The 13,197-nt window shown below is 31.1% G+C and overlaps 1 protein-coding gene across 8 annotated transcripts in view; it reads left to right on the forward strand.

The window, feature by feature from the left end:
• LUBEL (Linear Ubiquitin E3 ligase) overlaps nucleotides 1-13,197 on the forward strand; it is a 91,089-nt gene that overhangs the window by 68,735 nt on the left and 9,157 nt on the right. For 7 of the 8 annotated variants that reach the window (XM_076496575.1, XM_076496605.1, XM_076496581.1 and 4 more), the window contains 5 exons: nucleotides 1,059-1,148; nucleotides 1,727-1,841; nucleotides 9,283-9,401; nucleotides 10,438-10,551; nucleotides 12,264-12,412. In XM_076496575.1, coding sequence (XP_076352690.1) covers nucleotides 1,059-1,148; nucleotides 1,727-1,841; nucleotides 9,283-9,401; nucleotides 10,438-10,551; nucleotides 12,264-12,412 — 587 coding nt within the window. Of the gene's footprint in view, nucleotides 1-1,058; nucleotides 1,149-1,726; nucleotides 1,842-9,282; nucleotides 9,402-10,437; nucleotides 10,552-12,263; nucleotides 12,413-13,197 lie in introns of those variants that run through there. The other variant, XR_013026812.1, reaches the window with a different exon arrangement.

The following is a 13,197-nucleotide window of genomic DNA, read 5'->3' on the forward strand; positions in this document are numbered from 1 at the left end:
CTTTCACCAGATGTTTGGAAATGGTTCTTTTGTCATAAATTTTCCCAGGTTAAGTAATTTACATTCATTTTTTTTAGTTACCACTTGTTGAAATTAGACATTTCCACTAGATATAAAACAATGTCTTATAATCTGTTATTCATGTAGTTTCATATGGAATTTTGCGAAGCATTGCAGAAATGATCCTTGAATATCAGATGTGTTCATCCATTAAGGGTTTATAAATTCCACTCTTTTGAAAGAGAACAGACCTGTAGCCTATTTGTAAAACAAACACTTCCTACAGTTTCACAAGAAAGTTAACAAAGCCTTTTAGATATATGGCCTACATAACAGAGATCAAAGTGAAATGTATAGTAGGTTTTGGTATATTTGCACTTGGATATGAAGATTTATTAAGCTATAAATTTGAAATGGACAATCAAATGTAATAAGAAAGTTATAATTTATGAGTATGATTTGTTAAAAAGTTTGATTACCCAAAAGAATGGTGATGCAAAAGTAATAGCTATTATATAATTTTTATACTGCCAAACTCTGAGTAATGACATTCAATGTTTGGCACTCATACTTGTTGTAATTGTTAGTTTTTCACTATAAGAATCTTGTGAGACAAGGCTTCACTGACTTTAATGAGAAGACATACCAAGTTCTTACAATAACTTAGGAATTCAAAAAATGTGTGGAAATGCAAGTTTACACATGTGATTATTTTAATTTAGAACTTTGTTAATGTTGTGTCAGTGTAACATTTGTTTCTTGTTTAATTAAACAAATTTTACTAGCACTGCAGTTTTTTTATATTGATATATTTTTGAGAATATATATTTTTTCACAGATTTTCAAAAGTATAATTCAAATTTCAGAGTGTATGTCAGTTTTATGAATTCATGAATAAAAATTTGGTTGAGTGTGAAATAAGTAACAAGTTTGATTTTTCAAGAATATATGTATAAATGTCAGATACAGCTCCATGTCTTTTTCTGTTTTAATGAATAGTTTCTTCCCTTATAGTAAAATGTAAATTGTTTCTGACAACATAAATGTGGCAATTGCAGTGCTCATCTGGCTTCATTTCCAATCCAAACCAAAAAAGGTTGATGTGTCCAGATTGTAAAGCTATAATATGTGCCCATTGTAGAAAATTGGTAAGTTTACTGTGAAGCCTAAATTTACATTTCTATCTGTATTATATTAATAAAAAATGTCATTTATTGTTTAAAAGCAAGTAAAGCTAAGCTTGTTTTAAAAGTTAAAATAAAAAATGGGATTAAACGTTCAAGAGCTTATTTAGACTTAGGTGTACTATCCATTCAGTAAGCTGGTATACATATTATAATGAGTTTTATTGAATGAAATTATGATAATGTTACTTTGTTACCCAAACACTGAATAAGAATTTCTTTGTGAATTTTTTATTATTTAAATTTAAAAATGTATATATATTGTGTAATCAAAGAAGAGCATTTAATTCTTAGAAATATTAAAGAGCTAACTAACATTAGGTTTGCCAAAATAAAATGTAAGAAAATGTAATACTAAAGCTAAGTAAATTCTTTAGGCTATTTATGATTTAATTTACTGTAATTCTCAGTGCTATCTTACATCAAAGTTTGATAACTTTTGTATATAAACTATAGTTTTTAAGAGACTAAAGAGAAAAACTTTCAAACTAAAATCACGTAGATTCATAATGTTTTGCTCAAATATATATTATTTTCTAAAGTGGGAAAAACAGCATGATGGCATCACCTGTGAACAGTTCCAGACTTGGAAGAATTCTAATGACCCTGAGACTCAAGCTGCTGGCTTAGCCAAACATTTGGAGGAGAATGGCATTGGTTAGTCTAATCACATTTGAATACTGTTTTTGAAATGTGAAATTATTTTAGATTATGGAAAATTTAAAAATTTTGATATATTATAGGTTCAATACTTTAAGTGGCTGAAAATAATCTCATAGCTATTGTAGAAGGAATGTTTGTTTTGAAAATTAGTGAAACAAATACATTGATCCCCTCATTATGACTCCTTATAATGTACTGTAGTTTCTAAACATTATGAAGCTACAAGTGTTTAAGGTGAGTTAGGTTCAATATAATTTTGTGCTCATTTAAACTTTAGCTTTTATAGAATATTCTCACTGTCTATCAAATTAACCACACAAAATGCTGTAAATTTAAGTCTTACTTTGAAGTTCACCTAATCAAGCTACACATGTTATAAAGGATGTCTTCTCTCATGCTGGGCTAAACAGTTTTGTAATTACATACAGCCAGAGAAATTTATGCACAAGAAATTAATACTGCCACAAAATATATTTCCTAAATTTATATGTTCTTTTAATTGTTTTTGTGACTGGAATCTTTAGAATGGGTAATATAAGTTGATAATATGGTGTGGTGTTTTCAGGTAAACCTGCTCATTTTCAAGTAAGTTGGCAAATTACTAAAAATTTGTTCAGAAAATAAGGATAGTGATTTTCATCAATTGACTTAACTGGGCATTCATAGTACTTAGAGTTGGTAAAAAGTGAAACAATCTTTATCATCAGACAGACAGAAAGGAAAATGTAGCACTTCTGCACATAAAAAGACAGTTGCTCTACTACACTGTGTTTAGTTCTACACTATATATCTCTCTCTCTCAAGATAGACTTTTGTCAAACTATGATAATCTTAAAAATAATTCTTTACTCTATAACATTTAATAGAACTGGCCAAAGAAAGCTTTCCTGAATTTAACACTCTTTGTCCAGCTGACAACATCACCTTATGACTTTTTCCCCTCACAGCATTGGTCAGCTATTACATTCAATTAACATATAATCAGCTAGTAAAGGATAATACAGTGATTATTCTTTTAATCCAGGCACTTTATATTACTACAATATTTTCTCAGGGAGAATTAATTTCACCTACTATAGGGACTAAAAAAAACAAGCACAATGAAACAATATAGTCTTAATCACCTTCTGGACCATATGTTTCTGCCATTACAGCATGGAAACAATATAATAAAAAAAAAATTGAAAAAATCTATCGCTGTAGCAGGTAAAAAATATATGATATGCCTACACATTTCACTTTTTGTCTTATCTCTCTTTCAGACTTGTTTTCAAGCCAACAGTTATTTTTCATTTTAAAACCAAACATCTTTAAACTTGTGATATGGTTAAAGAACATTTACACTTTTAGTTTATACAATCCATGTTAATTACATTTTAAAAATTAAAAATTAGAAATAATACAAAAGTTAAACATTATTAACTTACCCTTTTGATTACACAACAAAATCATTAAAAGTCAACATAAGGACTAACTCTGTAGTTTAAAATTGAATAAAAATACAAAGAGCAGTCAGAAAACAACATTATAAGGATCCTTTAACAAATAATAATACATAAAAAACACTTTGATGTAGAATTACATAAAATGTTCTTTAACACAAATAAATAAGTATGCAAGTATGTACTAATGAGCACAAAAAGTGAATCCAATCAATAAACAAAAGAACATAAGAAAGAAACATAACCACAGAGATATAGTTTTCTCTTTAAAAGTGGAAAAACTTTAATAAAAAATAAAATAAACTAAAGGACAAACAATAATGATAAAAGCTTTTAACCATGTTTCCATTTAAATTCAATTATTACAGAGATTTATGTTGATTCTGTGTTGCTTCCTCTTGCAAAAAGAATAGTACAGTATGTAACAGTCTCTAACATGAAGAACAAGAGTCAAAAATGTATTGCAAAATCAAACTCATTATAAATCCCCAAAAATAATTATTATATACTAAAAACAGTCTGTATCAAAAACGCATTCAGCAGTACACAGCAGCCTACAATACAAACTCTCTCAACACAAAATACTAATACCCCTCATATAATGGATTTCTAGCTTTCTATGAAACAGAACATCTAAAGTCAGAATCAATTATAATCTAAACACAACCTTTAACTTACAAACAGGAGTCTCACAAGGCTCTGTTTTAAGCCCCTTACATTACATAATCTTTATAAATAATATCGACTTCTCCAATCTTACAAATCAATATGTTGTTTGTCACATGACCCTTGTATAGTGGCCAAGAGAGTTCAACTTTTACTAGATTACAGAATCAAATGGTTGAACAACAAGTGCATAATGCTTAATCCACTGAAGACGTAAGCCACAGCTTTCAGCAAAATTCTCAGAAAAAGCAGGAAAAAGTAAATCAAGTCAAGCTTACTCTTTATTATATATAAATCAAGTTCACCAATTAATTATATTTTAAGGCATAACCTTTAACAAAAGAATTATATGGAACACTCACTTTCATGAAACTGTTAAGAAAGCAAGTCAAAGAACAAATCATATTGAAGAATAAATGCCAGACCAAAGGTTGTGATGCCCAAACTCTTTTACTAATGTATCAAACGTACGTCAGACCAGTAGCAGAATATGTAAATGCCATCACATAAATGCAATATGTCTGATAATGTATACAAACCACTAGAAGCAAAGCACCTAAACTATCAGAATTGCATATTGTCTTCCTGTTCACAGACCAGGATATATCTTCACAATAATAATAAAATTAAAACACTCAGGAAAATATTCACTAATCCAGAAACCACATATTACAAAGTATCAAAATATCATCATTCATTTTTAAGTAAAATCTCAAATGTAACTGAAACATCAGAATCATGGAAGAAACACTTATCATCTACCTTGAGCATTTATCTTTTTGAAACCCCTTGTTTAGGTTTCTAACATGGCATGAACAAAAACTGTATGTTCAACTCTTCAACATATTGTGTTCAAACAGTATTCAAATTGCTTTAATTTCATTTGTCGAAATTCTTTAATTGACTGAACACTGTTTTGTTTAACTTGTCACAGTTTGTATGTGTAATGTTTATGTGTTCACTGTCAACTCTGTTTGTGAATTTTATATATTTGTATACATGGTCTAATTGTTATAAGTAAAAATTGCTCTTTTGGGGTGGGGTGTGAGACTCTCCCAGTGGGCCTGCTCTGGATCTTTCCCGCCGTGTGTAATAGCCAAATTGTAGTGTGCTCAGCAGGCTGTGTCTTGTCTTGAAGCCAACAAGTAAACTGAATGAACCTTTCCACTCTACTCTTCACTGTATTTAAGCACATGTAATCTTCCTTGTGCTCAAAGGAAATCCTTGTGGTGGTTTCCTTTTTGGATTGTATCAACATTTTTTATATGATGCTGAGTTACCATTGTTCAATACAATCTTTTGTTTGGTCAAACAGACATCTGCAAATTCCACAAACAAGTCATTTAACTGTGACCAGATCTTCACCACAATCATCAGTTAATGGTCTCGAGTGTGTTTATATCTTTTCATTTGCTCTTAATCACAGTGTGATAAACACAATCCTAGCTTTATTGCTAGAATTCATTACTTCCTCTTCGTTTAACATACCTATGACCATTATTAACTAGGTAGCTGATCATTCATAATTATAAAGCAACACTGAGATTTTATTAATATTACGTGGATCAATGCCCAAGGTACTGCTGTCTGCTTTTTGGAAAAGTAAACAGTATATTTTGTGCATGGTTTCTACAACATTAGAAATCTGCTTGTGTACATGGAGGTACTGTTATTTTGCTTGCTACATACACTTGTGTAATACATTGTTCTTGCACTGTGGACCTTCATTTCACCCACTGCCTAAGCAAAACTGACCAATGAGGTCAGCATTATATCTATCTTGAGGATGCCTATTCCAGACCTAAGATTGGAAAATACCACTTTTATTATATGAGTGAAACATTTTAAGACTAAACCAAGGATCTATCTTTTCTCTAACATCTCTTTCTTTCTTTTCCAGAATGAAATTGGTATTTGCTGGCATAGGAGTGATCTCACTCAGAGTTCTTGAAAGACTGCAAAGTCCACTAGAATTTTCATCACTTCTGTGTCTGCCAGGAACTCAACCTTTTACTCTTATCAACAAACACAAAGCTTCATTCAGTCACGAAAAAAAATTGGAATGGCCAATAAAGTCTTTGGTGTAAGTTGTTTCCTAATTTGGACTGTGCCAGTTTTTGGAACAATTTCCATTGGCATGTAACACTTGTTACTGATCATCTTGGGCCTGCTGACCAGATAGCCAGTATCTAAACCCTTGCCTACTTTGCTGCTTAGCAAAATGTTGTGGGCTGATGGGCACTTTCTGATAGCTGTACTGCAAAGTATAGCCAGTTCTATCACTAGTATACCGTAAGTTCACAAGCAGAGCAGACACCTTTCTCATCCCAGACAATATCCAACCAGAAATATTGATCATGGCTGTGATATGTATTCTATGAGCATATTTTGTAGTAGCCTGGACTTTCATGATGGTAGATGCTACATGAGCAGGTCTTATATCTTATGTGAGAACCTGCACAGCACTGCCCACTCACTGAGACCAGTATGTTGCCCTGCACTTCTGCTCAGTGGAAGTGGCTGGTTGTAAACTCTGTGATGTCATTGCAGAGAGACCTGAATTGTATTGTATATTAGTGAAATTACTAATATAACTGCCACAGTAGGCTTCTTCCTTTGTGGCAGATAGTTTGAAATAATTGCTTCAAAACGTGTCATGACGGACACCATAAAAGTAAAAGAGTGATGATGTCCCTCACTTCCACGTGCTGTTACATAAGCTCATTGGAAATATTGTCAATAAATTTATCAATTAGGGTTTCCTGCTGATCAGCATGAGCCATTATTGGGTATTTTCTTCCTGTGCAATACGTGCATAATATCAGTATAGGCAGCCTGTCTTTTGGTGGTGATTTGTTATCAAGCCTTGAATTTAGCCAAGTGAACACCTCAATCCTTGGGTTGAAGCAGTTATGTGTCTCATACAGTAAATTTCTAGTTGTCTCGCTTCTTCTTATCCAAGCTTTTAACGACTTGCTTCGAAGTTCAAATATTCTGCACAATGACCTGTTTGAAATGTTTTAGCAATCAATCCAGATACTCTCTTGTTGTTTCTTTGAACATTAGGTGTGATCTGCTTGGTTTCACTCACAGAATCTTTATCAAGGGCTACAAGATGATGAGGTACTTATAGTACCTTTTCATACATCCCTACATGACTTCAAGTGTCACAAAGTGCTGTTGGTGTAATAGGGAACCTTTCTACTTGGAAAAGTACTTCACCTCATTGACCATGGTCTTCACCATGGGTGCCTATTGCCTCACCTACTGGGAAGACAACTCTGATGGGTGGGAATTATCCACTATTAACACATTCAGCCTCTGCCCCATTATTTACTGCTGGTATTGGACAGATGCCAAAATTTATTCTCAGGGGTACTGTATGCTGAGGTGACCTTATCATACTAGGTCTCCCTGAATTAGCATTTACTAGCTTGCCACTTTCATGGGCCTTTGCAGCATCAGTAAAAGTCCTATGTCCAAGAGAGGACTTGTTTTAAAGTTAACATTTCTCCCTCTCTGCTTGTAATCTCTCTCTTTCATGTATGAGTTTTATGAGTACTTTTATGTCCAGAAAATGTCTAAATAAATATTCCTTTAAGCTCAAACTCATGATCAAATACTGTTATCATTTCAGAAATCTGTAATAAATTCTGATGATATAGCACCAAAATATTTCCATCCCATCTGTTTTTGGTAATTTCAGGTAATTACTGCTGACTTCCTGACAAGTGTCAGGTAAATAGATTTGCAAATAACCAATTATTTGTTAAGGAAATAAGGAAAGTCATTCTGACCAGAAACCTTGATTGAGACTTGCTAGTGTAGGAAAAATAATGTTACTGGATAAAGACTGTAAAAGTAGAAACAATATTTATTATATAAAAAAGAAAACATAATGTATGTACATGCACTAATGAAAAAAGTAGTCATTTATATGAGGCTGTGCTTTGTCCTACTGCTTTCTCTCACAGGACAGATTTCCATTGAACTAATCACAATTATCTCAAAAGTAAGTCTTTACTCTAAAAACTCCTAATAGAAGTGGGTAAAGAAAACATGCCTGAATTCAAGAACTAAACTCATACTTTTTATCTCCAGTCAACATTACCACCTCATGAGCTTTGTTGGTTGACTGTTACATTAAGTCTATGTCATAGTTCCCTAGTAAAAGATATTATAGAACCAATCCTTTTAATCTGGATGTGTATATTATTGTAAACTCTTTAAGAGGAAAGATGTCACCTACTGTAGAGAACAAAGAAATGAAGCAAGTAGAATCATGACTTTCTTAACAATATGTTGTCATAACAACATAGAAACTACACAACCTATACATTTTATAAAATATATCTATCACTACTGCAGATAGATGACATGATATTCTCACACCTCACAGTGATGTAACAGATTGTAGTACAAAATTGTCAAATTCAAAAAAAGTTGACAGCTATTCATTACATACATATATACCAACATGATATTAGGAAGAAAGTAATAGTAAAAATACAGAAATCATCATGTAGATATTAGAGCATTTGTTATTAAACACCTAAGTTACATTTCTAATTTCTAATGTGCTTATAGCATCAAACAAAAATTATGGAAAATAGTTTTTCCTATGGACTTCTTACTTTTATGAAATTCTATTTAAAATATATTAAGAAGTTAAAAATTTTTATTAGTTTTTTTCTGTTTTCATACTTTTCCTGATATTAGTATATAGAATTGAATATGTAAGATTGAAAAAACAAACAAGTTATGTCAACATAAATTTCATAGCATATATTAATTTGTGTTCTGAGCATGATTTGAAATTGAAATATGTTGTGATGTAACATATCAATCAGATAGATGTGGAACTGTATTCCTAAGGTAAAGAAAGGAATTGATTCAGAATGAAAATCCCTGTGTAGTATCCTACAGTCATAGACTACTTGCATTAACAGTCATTCTCATTATACATATTTAAGGGATATAAATCATAACTCATACTAATTTGTACAAATCTCTGTACTACATTTAAAATGACTACTACCTCAGTCCAGGAGAACATAATTTCATAACAGTGTCAAGCAAGCATAAGCCTTACTGAAAAACTGTTGTGGTATATAACATTTATCTAAACTATACAATTAGCTTAACTTTAGGACCTTTCAACTCCAACAATTTTATAATGGTGGAACTAACTCTCAGACATTAGAGTCTGAGAAATAGAGATCCTGATGAAATTATTAAAAAGATACTCTCTAATGGAAGAAATACTGTTCTTGATTTTACTTTTTTTTAGCATCCCATATTAATAGGGCCAATTTTTTTTGTTTCAGTGTGTCCTAGTTGCCATTTCCAATATTCATTGGCCAAAGGAGGGTGTATGCATTTTCGATGCATACAGTGTCAGTATGACTTTTGTAGTGGGTGTGGTGGTGCCTTTAAGATGGGAAAGGTAATTTAACACATACAAGATAATATTTTATTTATTTACTTTCAGCCATTTCCACATCTAGTTAATAATTTTTCCTCTCTCTCTTTCTTTTAATGCATGAAACTGTGTTAGACATAATACTTAACAGATATGTTTAACACACATTATTCAGAAAGTAGTATCATAAAGTATATTTAAAAAAAATAAAAATTTATTTCTGAAATAAAAAATCTCTTAACTGAATGGTTTAATGAACTGTATGATTAGGTAAGTATAATTTTAGTGCAAATATGTTCTTGCTACAAAGAGGTATAATGCATTGGATGTTATTTGAGACACTGTCAAAGAGAAAGTTATAGAGACAAGATGCATCAAAATTGATTTGATATACTTCTGTAGTTGTTATAAATATAGTACATTGCATAATATACAGAAAGATATAGATACATGTACACACATGCACACAATGTAGTATGCTGGTTTTGAACTTCTATCTGCATATCTGTTTCAATAATGTACTGTGCTTTCACAGAAGATTGTTAACAAATTTAAAATAAGATGTATTTTAATCATAAAATTAATGTTTTCTACATTATGTTTTAGTTGTGAGATTTGGATTCTATACTTGAATTGATAATTATGAAGAACCATTTCATAGTATGCTGATTAATATTTTTGTATACATTTTTTTAAAACAAAACTAATACTTTTTATTGTTTTGAACAAATTATTTAAAGGCACAAAATCAAACTTATGGACTTATTTAATATGTTAAAAAACTTGTTCTATTCCCAATATTTGCAAGCATAACACTTAATAATTCAATTACAGAAAACTTATAAAATTGTTCAGGGGCATTTCAGATAATGTTTTTTGACAATCCAGTCATCAATATAATATTTTTTTTTCCCATAATGAAATGTGCCTATAAATACTCTATTTCAATGTTTTTTTTATTATAAATAATTTGTTTTTGTAGTTATTTCATAAAGCAAGTACTAATATTTGTGTCTGTGAATGTAGGTGCATATAAATGTAATTTATATATATTTTCCAGAAGTGTGGACTGTCAAATTTCTGTGAGAAATTGGGACTGCATGCACATCATCCACGAAATTGTTTGTTTTATCTTCGAGATAAGGATCCTGCTGATTTGCAGGAATTACTGGATGTAAGTTGATAGTACAGTTCTTATTAAAGTCCATACTCCTGTTAGCTCTGTTATGGTTAAGTAAGCAACATAGCATGTACTCATTGTTCTATGTGTAAATCTCACTGGTGTCTGCTTTTCCTTTCTGATTAGTGAAATAATTTCCCTTGTGCAAAATTAAAAACATTTTAGATACAGTTGCAGTTGATTTTAATGTGTGTAGTGTGTATGTATGACATATAACAGTACATCCCTAAATATATCTGGAGTATATTAAATGTTTTTATATGCATTCACATCTTATGCAAAGCTTTATATTAAGCGATGAAAAGTATAACCAACTCTTATGTAACAATGGCAGATATATATATATATATATAATACTGTTAAGTTAATTTTTTTTACAATTATTTTGAATACTTAATGAAACATTATATGTGATGATTTGAGCATACTGGGAGATTTGTGAATTCTGTGTCAAATAACATTATTTTTATTTACAGAGTATAAGTAAAACAAGTGATCAACCCAGACTGTAAACAGTATAATAAAAATAACTTGAAACTTTTGTAATTAAAATGGTGTGAAAATCATTACCCTGACAGATTGAAAAAAAAGAAATTAATTTGGCTACCAGAAGTTAATGTGCATATTAAAGACTGATAATTAAATCAAAATTGTGTGCAATGGGCTTTTATTGATGTAACTTTTATTTTGGTTCTCCATCTACTGATATAATGTTATATTTATGTTGGAATATAGTTTAGATCACAATTAAACCTAAATATAATTATATAAGGCTTCCCTGCCAGAGTTTTCCACTGGGAAAGTGAAACTTCTATTTGATAAGTATGCATTTTTCATTTGAGGTGTTGCAGCAAGATTGGAAAAATATATACAATTTTTAGAGAAGCTTGGGCTGTCAAATTTCTGTGAGAAATTAGGGCTGCATGTTTGTAATCTTCAAAATTGTCCATTTTATCTTCACATAAAGATTTTCTCGTTCCAAAGAAGCATGATGTTGCTAATAAAAAGCCTTAAGATATTGGTTGAGACAGTGCCACACACAAAGCTACCAGCACAAAATGTTAGTTTACTCCATCTTGTGAGGTATTAAAAGTATATTTGGTCTATTTGTATACTGACTATAATCTTGTTAGAAGTATAGTGCATAATATATATATATATATATACACACACACACACACACACACACACACACACAAACCACAGATTTAGTCAGTGTTTTGGAATTGTGGTTCCCAACTACTACTCCACTGTTTACAGTACTTTACTGAAATATTATTAAAGTACCATTGACTCCTTTAAACAATATAGAGGTATTCTACTTGATGGTCAGCCATTTTTCACTTTCTTGACTTCATTCAACAAAATATTTGTCTATTCATCTTTGCAGGAAAATTGTCTCTTTATTTCCAGTTGCAACAAATCATCATGTCTATTCTTTTATATAACAGGCCTTCAAATATGCAGTTATTAGGTTTATCTTTAGAATGTAATAGTCTTACTGTTACTGGATCTCAAAACAGCTGCTACACATATGCATATAAATATTTTGTTGAAGTTTTCAGTATTACCAATAACAAGATGTTTATCTAGAACATAATCTGAAGCTTTTTTTTGAGAAACTTTTATATACATATTAACATATCACTAACATTTTTAAAAAGAAAAACTAGTCTAATGATATAATTTTAAATTTCTGCTTTTAGGCCTACAATATACCTTATAATAAAGAACCCCCAGAAGGAACAGAGATCAAGGAGTATTGTCAAGTGATGGAACAAAAAGAGATGCCTTCTGGTTTGGTAGATGATATCTGTGGTAAAGAAGTACTTGAAGGGCATGCAGGTTTGTGTAGGTAAGTGTCATGTTATTATTTCTCTTAGATCATAGATTGACCATTCAAGAAAGGATATAAATTAATTTAGCATCCACTTCAACTTTTAATATTAAATTGTCACATCCAGAAGCAGAATGTGACAATTTATAAATAAATTTTATAATACTATGGTGTTAAATTCCTTTCAAAAATAATTTTTACTGTAATCAGATTTCTGTTTGTAGTTTATTTGTTTTTAATTAATATCTTGTTCTGATTTATCAAAATAAAAAGATTGCAATTTTAAACAAACAACTTATATAACAAAAATGTTAAGGAATAGTTTTCTTTTGCATGAATGGTATACAGAAGTCTGTTCTTCCTGAGTGATGCTTGCACTCTTTATTCCACTTAAAGAGAAGAGGGAAAAGCTGAATACACTTATACTTGGATGGTTTTCCCAGCTGTCTGGTGGGGAGCTAGACCAGCCTATGTGGGAGTCTTCTTGTAATTCTGGTTCAGAAATGACACTTTTCTATCCAGTTATTTGAGTGTGGCTCTCTTTTTTTCTTCTAGTCATCATATCACTTTCCACGATCATGGAAGAAGGTCCTCGACTTCTTGTAATTCCACACACAGAATATGACATCTGTGAGCCATTAATTCAACATTCTCCTCATAATTCTGGGAACAGAAAATGTTGCCTTGCCTCCCAGATTGAGGAATTAGGATTTTGGTTCATAATCCCAGGCTGGGATGATCTCTGTTTCTTCAGGTTGAGTGAGGCATGAATTAGCTCTGTAATTCCAAATTTGGTTTGTTGC

This window comes from Tachypleus tridentatus, chromosome 1 (assembly GCF_004210375.1).
Source record: "Tachypleus tridentatus isolate NWPU-2018 chromosome 1, ASM421037v1, whole genome shotgun sequence".
NCBI lineage: Eukaryota > Metazoa > Arthropoda > Merostomata > Xiphosura > Limulidae > Tachypleus > Tachypleus tridentatus.